Source organism: Rhopalosiphum padi, chromosome 4 (genome assembly GCF_020882245.1).
Source record: "Rhopalosiphum padi isolate XX-2018 chromosome 4, ASM2088224v1, whole genome shotgun sequence".
Taxonomy (NCBI): domain Eukaryota; kingdom Metazoa; phylum Arthropoda; class Insecta; order Hemiptera; family Aphididae; genus Rhopalosiphum; species Rhopalosiphum padi.
Genome location: NC_083600.1, coordinates 12,573,052 through 12,585,522, shown reverse-complemented (window position 1 = coordinate 12,585,522; position 12,471 = coordinate 12,573,052). Strand labels below are relative to the sequence as shown.

At 25.4% G+C, this 12,471-nt stretch overlaps 1 protein-coding gene across 1 annotated transcript; it reads right to left on the bottom strand.

Annotated features, from left to right (window-relative positions):
* Positions 1 to 80: 80 nt before the first annotated feature.
* LOC132930695 (protein misato) lies at positions 81 to 4,818 on the bottom strand. The gene is made up of 8 exons (XM_060996708.1): positions 4,409 to 4,818; positions 4,251 to 4,334; positions 2,124 to 2,340; positions 1,705 to 1,958; positions 1,209 to 1,493; positions 809 to 1,119; positions 464 to 678; positions 81 to 385 (listed from the first exon to the last, which is right to left on the bottom strand). The coding sequence occupies exons 1-8, from the start codon at positions 4,487 to 4,489 to the stop codon at positions 177 to 179; spliced, it is 1,656 nt and encodes a 551-aa protein (XP_060852691.1). The 5' UTR covers positions 4,490 to 4,818; the 3' UTR covers positions 81 to 176.
* Positions 4,819 to 12,471: the final 7,653 nt, after the last annotated feature.

The following is a 12,471-nucleotide window of genomic DNA, read 5'->3' as shown; positions in this document are numbered from 1 at the left end:
TTGTTGTATATTATGTAGTAGTTCATTTAGCATAATATAATAAGTAATTTATACATATAAAACATAAAATAATAACAATATTGTTTATAAATCGTAAAAATGTATTTATTTTAAATTTTAATCATTTAATATATAATTTTCGGAAAAAACTGGTTAATACTAGGTACTTATTCAAATTATAAACAGTCGTTTATTAAATAATTATCACTCAAAACGAGAAGATTTTCAATAGTTTCTTTGTAATCCATTATATCTATTCCATAGTTAAACATGTGACTCAATTTTGAACCTTTTACTTTACTAGAATCATTCTTCAAAGCTATAAACATATCTCTCATTGAATTACTGTTATGTAAACCACTAATAGCTGTACTTTTTGCGACCACTAATTTAAAAATTAATAAAATACAAAATATTAATAATACCCATCAATCCTATGTTATAAAAAAAAATCAATAGTTACCAGAAGTAGATGATCTAGATAATGATTCTACAAATCCATGCTGGTTAATAGATTGAGAAAATATATTAGGAAACGGTGCTATAGTCTCTAATGATGAATCAAATGCATGAACTTCTGTCATTCGCACATGATCACAAAAAGATATAAATAATTTGAGCAAAGCACTAGCTGATGTACAATGATGAGATGGATTTTTTGAATCTCTTATGAGATTACTGTAATTAAAAAAAAATATATATATATATATATATGTATAATATTTAATGATAGAAATTATTTGCCATCCATATTATTATACAATTTAATATACAAATTAACAGAACTTGGTTATTATTAAATGCTTACTTGGAATAAAGCATATTTTCAGTTATGCCTCTCATAACAATTGTTTGAGCTACAGACATTTCTGTAGTACACTGAGGTGAAATGGGTTGCCATAGGGGTAATTTTGCATTCTGTAAGTAATCTAGTAAATTTGACTTTGATTCAAATCCAAGAGGAAGTTGTATTGAAGCTGATACAGCCTTTCGGCCCAAAGGGGTCAATCTGGTACACATATTTTGCATACTATCGTCATCTGAACGACTTCTATAGCCCAATGTAAATGTATCTATAGCTGATGCTAAAATAGCACTGGAATGATAGTCTAAGTTGTTCTAAAATGTAAATTGTGAATAAATCAAACCATTATAAGATAAATCATTAAGTGTACATAAATAATAAATGTATATAAGTTACACTATACTTTGTAAGATAAGTAATCCAAATTAAGATGACTTTGGCTCTTTGTCCATCCACCGGATGATGTAGTCAATGGCACAAACATATTTGAATGTTCGAACAGCGAAGAAAATAATAATGAGGTGTTAACTGCTTGTAACTCAGAATTTTCATCTTCAAGAATATAATTATCTGACATTACAGGCATAGCAATAATGTTTTTATTAGAATACTCGTCTTTTAAGTATTCCAAAGCCTTACAAGCTAAACCACCGAAACCATTTAATGAATCCATTGTAATATGAAATCCCTAATTTATGAATATAAAAATACACCAATAAATATTATTTAAAAAAATATGTATGCAAATTAATTTTTGCAATTAAAACAGACAATTGGGAATCCATATCAGCTACTATTGCTAAAATATATGGCTATAGTCTAATTAATTTGAACAGCTTAGTACTTTACCTTTCAAAATTAATTTTAAGACATTGCCTAAAACCCATAACATAATGTACCTGTAAATAATCACATTCTTCTGCATATAATCTTAAATTATCAGTCCAAATTTCTTTCATTTTATATGAATCCCATAATGTAACACCTTGAGCAAAGTTATTAAACACATTACTTGAATCATTGTGTTTATACTCATCAATGGACGTGATAGTTCTTGGATGAAAACGAGCTTTCAAAAAATCTGACCAAATTTTAACATCGTTATCCAAATTGTATACTTTTTCCGCTAAATTTATTTTCTCATTACCATCATCTAAAATATATTAAACAAAATGTTTTTTATTTTATTTTGCACATAAATTAAGGCTTTAAAATCTCATTTATTAAAAGAAACAAAACAAAAACAATCTACCTGATGAAGTAAGAAAGATTGTATTAAACTAAAAGATAACTAACATACATTTTAATTAAAACTTACCTATAAATAGTTGTTCTTGTTTGGCTAAGTCTGAAAAAAATTCATTGCTTGGAATTTTTTCTTCTTGAATAGTTTGAATTTTAGTTGAACAGTTCAGTATTTCTTCATCTATATTACTACAATTTAGATCATATAAGCCTCTATGTACATCTGGCAATTGGTAAAAACTGTTCTTAAGATCAACACACAGCATACGAGGAGTATAGGTTACCTCGCCCTATTTTAAATTTAATATTTAAATTAATAATTTTTATCTTAATTGTAAGTAATATATTTTAATTAGGCAATTAATACATTTGATTTTTTACTGAAATGCCTAATATTTAATAGATATCAATTTTATTTAAGAGCTATGTAATAATATTTTTTAGTAGAGAAATATATTTTTGGTTTATTTAGTAAGTATTTCATACCTTCAAATTAGTTTTTAATAAGACATAAAATAAAATATTATACTCAATTACTTTAGTAAAAACATAAATATATAAATAGATTAACTGAGTATGTTAGGTGAACTAACTATACTTATCTAAACTTTTTTTTATTCAACTGATGTTAAACATGATCAATTTTGGTTTTCTTAAATTCTATTAAATAATATAATTTAAAGTATTAATGGTATAAAATTGGAACATTGTAGAAAATTTTTATTTTGTATATAATAATTATTTAAAATTAAATTACAATACCTTTTCATAAATTGAACTAAAGGATATAACATTTAATTTCATCTAGGTATTATAAAATTGAAGGTGTGCTTTTCATTGTTAGGTTTATTAAATTAAAACTAATTAATTATTTAGTTAGTTTTTTTAAAAATTTTCATTTCATTTCTAATTTTAAAATTAACATCAATATAAAATATATATAGTAATAGTACAATAGTAAAAAATTATTTAATAGTATATAGACTATATTTAGTTTAAAACTTATATTTATATTGCTGTTCTGAGAGGTTGAATAAAAGATGATAATTAATTGAAACTTATTCACTTATTGATTGTTTGCTATATTTAAAACTCAGAATTTTTCCGAGTATAGACGTTGAAAAAAAAAATTGACAGTATACATCTATAACTGATAATTATACAACTTAAGTTAGAAGTTTAGAACTATATATGTTATAAGTATTTTACTAATTACTGAGAAAACATTTTTATCATAATTATTACTATATAATAATAAAGTATCGTCTTCAAAGAAATTACTCATAGGGCCAATAAGTATATTACAATTGTGTATAGTAAATATAATTAGTTTAGTTATTAATTATTAGCTATTATTTATAAGTATGATTATCATATTTTAAAATCCTCAAACTAACCAGGACATCAAGTGACTTTTTTTTTATGTAACGCTTATATGAAAATAAGTGTACCTATATCTTTTTTTTATTTAAATATTTATTAGATAATAAGTACAAAGGAATATTACTAATGCAGTAATGCATTATTATTTATTAGTTATTAGTAGTATTTTATAAATATTATATAGTAAGTAAGTATAAATAGTTTAATTTTTATATTTGTTTACATTAGATTTTTTTTACTTAAATGCAATTTTTCAATAGTTTTATTATTTGTAATTTTTCCGTGAAATGCATTACAAGTTAAACTAAAATTTATTTTACAGACCATCAAACATCTTCTTAATTCATCTTACGCCTTTCGTCTGACAATACATTATTTGTAAGTGAGAAAATTCTTTCTATTGGAGCAGAAGTTCCTGGTATATAAAACATATACTGCAAAATAAATTTTAGATTTGGAGCTGACGTCTGTTTTTTGAAATGACAAAATAGCAGTACTCATTTTCCCTTTTTTCTTAGTTTTTATTTCTTCTACTTTCCATACTTTAACTTTTGATAACCAAATTGTTTTAGCTAAAACAACTTCATAAAAAAACTGATCATGGTTTAACAATATAATTTTCAGTTTCTATTAACTGGGACAATGAATGACAAGCCTACTTATAAGGTACCTTTTTTTATATTAACTGTGAAAACAATTTTTTTACATTTTTTGTTAATTTTTTTAAGAAACCTAAAGAGATTACCTAAGTATATCAAACCACCTCTGAGTAAAGAATATTAAAACTTGAAACAAATTGTTTAATTTGTTTACCTACCTTTAAATTAACACCTTCCCTATATAAGACATCATGGCATATTTCTAGTGGTTTACTGTTTTCATCGTAAGTAAAACTTGCTTCCTATGAAATAGATTATTTTAATATTTAATAATTTAATATAATTAATAATGGTATGTAGGTGTTGAGAAAAAAACCTGTAAATTCCAGAAGTGTGTGCCAATAAAATTAGAATAGTGACCAAACTGCAATGTTATTATTTCACGAGTTGAATTCATTTTTTTTAAAGATGAATATTTGCTAAGTATTGTAATTATTGAATTTAAAATATTTTAGAGGCCTCCGGTTTGTAGGTCGCTTTTGTTGTATTACAGACTTGAGATAATTGTCCAAAGATAGCTTAAGAATTGAGATTTTAAATTTCAGAAAATCAGTTTTGTCTTGTTAATACTGAGCATCTGAGCGTCTTGCTACACTTGCTGTGTTAATAATTAGCATCACGGTATCACACGTTATAGATAATAATATTATATACGAGTAATATAATATGATCTAAGCTACAACAGCATCTGATGCTCGGCCGTTGAGATAAAGAATGGCTCGGGCACATGGTACTTATCAAATATCAATCAGTGCCTATCACAAATATAGATAATAAATACACCTTGGTTACTATCACAGCCTGAGAAAAAAGTCGAAGGTTCGGAGTGTACTCTATGGAGTGTACATTATAAATTACGCCATCTATCGGTATATAAATTTGTTTAATAATTGCGCCAATTTAAGTTAAGTTCAATCATAGAACAAGTTCTAGGTAGGGTTCAATAGTTTTATTTCGTTATAATGCTGTATAAAATAAAAATACTAAAAAAGTTTTTTAGTTGTTCAATCATAATTTTAGGTGAATCTCAAGCTCTCCAGATCACCTATGTTTTTATTTTTTTACTTTATGAGCCGCTTTGACTCTTGGCCGCCGAAATTACTTTCTTCCACCTTTGATCCTTCTATATCATAAGATGACTGTTCCCAGTCGACTCCAATTTCTTGACACATATCTTTAATACCTAAGTTTATGGAGTTATAATATATAATTATTACCTAAGTATTTGGTTAATGGTTGTATTCTTGTATTATAAATAACGTATGGATTTTAATAAAACTTTATTTAATGGGTTGCCATAAATGGTTAACAAAATATAATGGTCATGGTTTATACAGACAGACTTTAATTAAATTAAAATTTTCTCTTATAATCAAACTAAAATGTTCATATTTGTTGCTTGTGAATAATTAGACTATATAAGGTGATAAAAAGGTGATTTTCGTGATTAAAAAAAGATATAATTATTATTTTTTTATTTTATGAGGTTACAACTTTATAAGATGGATAATATACCAAAAACGAGCACGTTCGAATTGAAAAGTATATATTATATACTAATATACTATTACTTATTAGAGTATAAATATTTCTTGAGATTTTAACCGGCAAAAGATTATGTTAATTATTTTGTTCTGTTTGTATCTGTAAAATCAACTGAAATATTAGTACTTTCTATCTCTTGATTTTGGGTTTTACATTTCTGCTTCTGTTGTAGCATAAATTAATTGGTATGTAGGTTTGTATTGACGCATTGTAGTCTAGGTACTTATTTAATTGAGGTATCTAATGCCAGGGAAAAAATACCGCAAATCAGCATCAAAAAAATATATATGTACGTCTGCGACCTGCGTATTCTGACTACGAAATAAAAATAATGAGCTGTGGTCGTAAAACCATTGATTATAAATAGTACTATTATAATAATAATCAATGGTAGAACTTATGCTATTAATTGCTAGAAAAGTTGGAAATGATAATAGCAGATAGCGCTGTCGTTATCGCCTGGATCAATTAATCGTATATTATAAAATAGTAGTCATTTTTTACTTATAATATCAATGCCTTCAATGGCGTATCCAGGGGAGGGAACTACAATATTTCTTATAAGATTTTAAACAGTGTGTGCCCCCCTAAAAAAATTCTTGATACGCCACTGTAAATTATAAGTTATAATTATATTATAATATACCGTGTTTATAAGTTATAAACTTATAATCAACATTAATTACATAGGTACTCAAACATTTTTTTTAATACAATCATTTAAAACTGCTTTTAAATGTACAATAGTACAATGCATTTGATACTGATTAATGTATTTATACACCTACTGTTGTCTGTTGTCCGCCATACTGGTAAGCTTGGAGATTTTATAGGGCCTTAAGAACCTTTAGAGGCTTAAGTAGAGCTCGGAAAAATTATTTTGATCCGGCCTTGCCAAGGAATTTAAATACTATTTTGTCATCAGTAGTAGCAACCCCTACCTCATAAATAGTTGTGTTGTTAGTATACTTACGTTATGATTCCACATTTCCAGATAATTTGTTATTTTGCCGCGCGTAAATAATAACAAATATTATAGACGAAATACGAGAATACAGAATACCTACTGTATAGACTAAAACAGTCATGTCAAATACGCGGGATGCGATTAATTTTTTTGTGGCCTACAAGGCTACAACTACCTATACCAATATTAATGGACAAAATAAAAATAATAATAAATCACCTGTTGGATCCAGATTAACTGAATACATCTAGATTCAATAAAAAAACTTAAAAGCGTCTTCGTCCAATAACATTTTTCCCGAAATAGAAAAGTTGGTGTCAATAAATAAATGTCAAATATCACAAACCTCAAAAAAGAATTATTAATATGATAAAATAAATGACAAATAATTGAATTGTACCCGTTGTGTTCGTAAACCATAAAATTATTAAAAAATTTTTTTTCGATACACGTTTATATGCGACCCAGTTTGCATATAGCAAACTAATGTATTTGGCCCACTTAATACTTTGATTTTAACATGCCTGGAATAAAATTTATACAAAAAAATAACGAACGTGCTGTTATCAATTATTCTCATAGGCAAATTTAGGATAATATTTTATTTTCACTTTAAATGCCCTATTTTAATCCTGGCAGTTATTAACCACCAGTAATAATAATAATAATAATATCTTTTTTTTGCAATCACCACTACGAAAGTGGTACATTGACTGGTTGGTTCATGGATCCTTCCCTCTGAAAAACAATGTATCATAATTTTATTATTATAATTTACCTTATGAAATCGTACCTACTGTTAATTGTGATACCTAATAAAAAGATTCAATACTTACGTGATTGACAATTGCACTTGTTATTAACAACTGAATGATTAAAATACGAATACCTATACACTAAATATAATAATAATAAAGTTACATGTTTAAATCAAGAATTTTGGATAACATCCCCTATTTTAAATTCCTGACTACGCTCGTATCTATTACTTATCAGTTATAGACGCAAATATAATAAATTGAGATAGCTGAAAGCTGACACAGACACATTGTAATTTGTAAGATTAAAATACGAATACCTATAAACTAAATATAATAATAATAAAGTAACATGTTTAAATCAAGAATTTTTGATAACATCCCCTATTTTAAATTCCTGACTACGCTCATATCTATTACTTATCAGTTATAGACGCAAATATAATAAATTGAGATAGCTGAGAGCTGACACAGACACATTATATTATTATAAGATAAAAATAAATGGTCAGTGATTATTAATCATGGCCACATTTTTACTGTTGTAATGTTTTAATATATCATTTTTTAAAGGATAATTTAGAAACTTTTAAGAAGACCAAGTTAAATTCTAAATTATTTATAGAACTTATAAATTATATTAATACACTAAAAAATTATCACTTATAAATAGTCAAATGGGTAAATTAAAAATTTCTTGTTATGGTAAAATAACAAAATCAGTAAGTTTCATATATTATTTATTATTCAATAAATTTGGATTGGTAGCGATTATTACTTAATTTAATCAAAATATACCAGTCTATTGTCCATTATACTGATCGACATATTAATGCGATAATAGGTACTTTTGAAAACTGATTTGAATTTGTAATAAAAATGTCTATTTAAGATAATGAGATCGGACAGTCCACTTATCATAATTTTATCCTTCCAATTCATATAAATTTGGTTTGAATATTTTAAAAATAGGAATTTTTAAACATTAATTATTCCGAGTTAAAATCAGAAATCTTAAAATGTGGATTGACCGATCTCGAGCAAACATTTTATCGAATTCAGATTAATTTTCTGAAATATTATCGCATTATTAGAGGATAATAATAATAGAAAACTATTATTAAAAAAAAAACTTGTTATTATTACCATGTTCAAGGACAATTAATATTATACAACGAAGATTGTATTATTTTGTAGTATAGACGCCCTAAAGTAAATAATACTTTTTACATTTTTTTTAATTTAAAATCAACATATTAAACATATTATAGGTTTTGTAGTTAATAAAATATATAAAGATGAAGAATTTCATAAAAACAGTAGGTATTGAATTTCTAGCTACAAATTTTTTATGGAATCTTTAGTACCAGAAGGCAGAAATTATAGAATTGAGATTTGATTACCTATATAATCTGGTTTACCGGAGCCATAATAACATATGTATTTTAATATACACACTAAATTAATACCTACAACGTGTATTATATACCTTTATAGTAAACTCGTATTTTTAAAATAAATATATTTTCAGATTATTAAAATTGAAATCGCAACAGTTTTGATAGTAAAGTTGTAAAATAACAAAATGTTGATGTGTAAAGTGTAAAGAAATGTTTAGTATACTAGTATGGACGAACGGACAGCGAATAATCATAATATACCTATAATTAAATAATATTTAGAATACTACCTATAGCGTATGCGGATATAGTTATTTTATACGCGTTAATTTATATGTATGTAAACTCCACCACAAGTATGGGTACCTTTTTTTTGTGTGAATTCCACCAGGAAAAACAGGTAACAATATAAAATTATTAAATTAATACCTATAAATTATGATATAATATTATTAAAAAAAAAAAAAAAAATCATAATTTTTATAATAATAATCGTCCACATCAAAAAAAGTTACGCGTAATACATTGAAAAATAAACAAAACTTAAAAATAAAAGTAATAATTGTCTGAACAAATCAATGATACAAGTGATGTGTATTACGTCAAATGATCATAATAAATAATCGTAATAATAATAAAATATGTAGGTATGTTATGTTTAACTAATATCAACTTAAGCAATTTTGACATTAGTAGGAATTAGGAAGGTCCTAATACTGGCAGAATTTCCATAAACCCATTCAATTTAACAGGTATTCACTTACAAATACTTGCAGTCTAGTACCATCTACCAGTATTTCATATAATCCCATAAAATACTCATTTCATAAAAAAAAAAAAAATGCTTATTTACTTTTACAGTAACATGTACAAAATATACTATACAATATACATTATAGTATAAGTATTACCGTAATACTTAACACAATTACACTTACATGACATGCCAAATGCCACATGGACATTGCATTGTGATGCTTAAGACTGAGCTTTAAAGCTGATATTTAAATCAACTGATATTTAAATATCAGTTTGTTAAAACAATAAGTCTTGTGAGTTGATACTGGAAGTCTGGATGTCTGAGACCCAATGGCTACTGCTACAACCCATCCACCTCAATTATGAAAGGGATCCTTGAGCACCTTTTTAGATACGCGATAGTCGCCACTGCAACCATTACAGCTAAGAAAGTAGAACTGGCGAAGTTAGATGATTATATTAATAATATGAATTATGAATAATAAATTGTAATTTGATAATACATTTTTTATTTTTAAACATATAAATTAGAAATTTAAAGACACTGTCGGCCTATTAGTTGTCGGCTCAACGTCGTGATCCCAGTGGCTAAAGTCGTCGACAGATGCCACTCTCGTATTAGTATGCACATGTCAATAACTCGATAACAATAAAAATGCACTACACGACTTCTACAATAACTTAATTATTGATTTGACAAAAATTAAAGTTACTTAATATACTTAAAAAATATTTATAATTTTTTTGAATAGTAATAATGTAAAATATTACTTATTTTTTTTTTTTATTAGATATCTAAAAAAAATTACAAACTGACGGCCAAACACAATTTTGTAGATAAGTATCTAAAATAATACTAACTGTTTATGATTTTCATTCTTTATATGTAAGTAAAGTAACTATAAAAGTGCTTTACAACTGAAGGTGTGAGTTTTGAATATCGAAACTTCACATCATCCACGATTAGGTGTGTGTTGCTGAGACGATATATACGCATAAAATACATTAAAGGTAACTTTTTTCGTTTCTTATAGAGCCCACGGTCATCTGTTAATGGTTTTTTGAAATGAAAATTAATTTTACGTATTGTAACTAGTGTAAGGTGTTTATGAGATTTTTAAAAATAGGCTAGAGTGTAGAAAGGATCGTTGCCCTATATTTTAAAACAGCTAGTAATATATTTCGCTGTTATTGCTGTGGTCTCATATTGCTGGAAACATTTGGATTGTTTAAAAAGTGTACAGCCCTATTTTAATCAAATTGGCACCCCATCTATAACCCTTTAAAGTATTTAGGAACATTAAATTTAATGGATCTTTTTTAATTACGTATTTACGTACTTGTTTTCCGTAATTTATTTGTATTGTTTATGCATTTTTACGGCAACATAAAATAAGAACAAGGTCTTTTATCGAATTATTTAATAAATTATGCTATAACCTACGTGAAGGCGAAATTACATATTTTTGTTTTTGTTACAACTGTAAGTTAATCTTCTATTATACGTAAAAAATGAGGATATCCGATACAACATCTATAAATATTTATGTTGCAAACAACATCTTATTATAATTTTATGTTTAAGTTACCTTAGTGTACCTACATAAAAATTAAAAATATTATGTTATATCTGCAATTCTTCAGTAGTATACGCATTAAATTCATTGGTTAGTCTCTAGTGAATTGATAATTTATAAATGTAACTACATATAAGTATATTTTAACTTGTTTAAATGTCTTTAGCCGAAGGTCAGTACAATACGATAAAAAATTAGATATTTGCAAGTTAATTTCTGTTATTAGAAGTAATTTCTAGGTAATATTAAATATAATGTCGTGTTCTTCATTCTGTGTTTCATGAAAAGGATGGTAGTCTGGAAGTGCACTATTTACGTACAGTAGAATCAATCTTATATCATTAGATTTAAGATCAGAGACCAGAATGAACCGACTATAATCAAAATTAAATTAAAATAATATTATCCAGGACAACCCATATGATATAAAATCACGAGAATTTGAAAATAATTTTTTAATTAACAATCTAAACAAATTTTAAATTTTAATTGATAAGGCTTTATATTTTATACAAGGGTGTTCATATGTTTTTTTATATGTTTTTTACAGTGGCATAAAAATATATATGTATAATATTTGATAGGTATTTCTACTAAACATTTTCAAAAATTGGAAACTAAAATTAATTAAATAATAACTTTAGTTTCAATAACGACAATAACTAACATAATTGTACTCAATGTTCGGACTTGAAATTTTTCAACTTTACATAGTATGTTATAATTTACTGATAAATGATAAAGACATTTTTAAAATATTTAAAATTATAATAAGATGTTTATACTACAAACATCACATATACTTATGCAATTTTTTTTTGGCATGAATATATTCATTTTTTATTAGTATTATTTCTAACAGTTTTAAAATAAATGGCGAATTGTAATATCCGTATATTATAATAAAATATTTTTAGAAAAAACTCAGAATCGTTATACACCTTTTATCTTTGTTTCTACTTTGTTAAGTCTACTATACAGAGCAACTTCCTTTCCGAGTTTTTATTAATTATATTTAAAAATTAAAACAAATTCAAATAATACGAAATAACTTTACAATTACCTATTAACAATAGTTATAATATATATTATATTAAAATTGATCTATTCATCATAGAATATTATATTTATATGATAACAATATTATTGTAAATTTATACATACAACTTGTATTTAGATTGTATTTAAATTATACACATTATACATTAGGGTACCAAACATGTTTATTTTAGAATGAATTTTGAACTTAATTTTACATTTATTATTATTTATTGCGATATCAGGAAACATATTTATAGAAAACTATTTTAGATATAAATCTTGCAATTTTGGTTTTAAATTAAAAATTTTAATACATTATAGTCAATTATGTA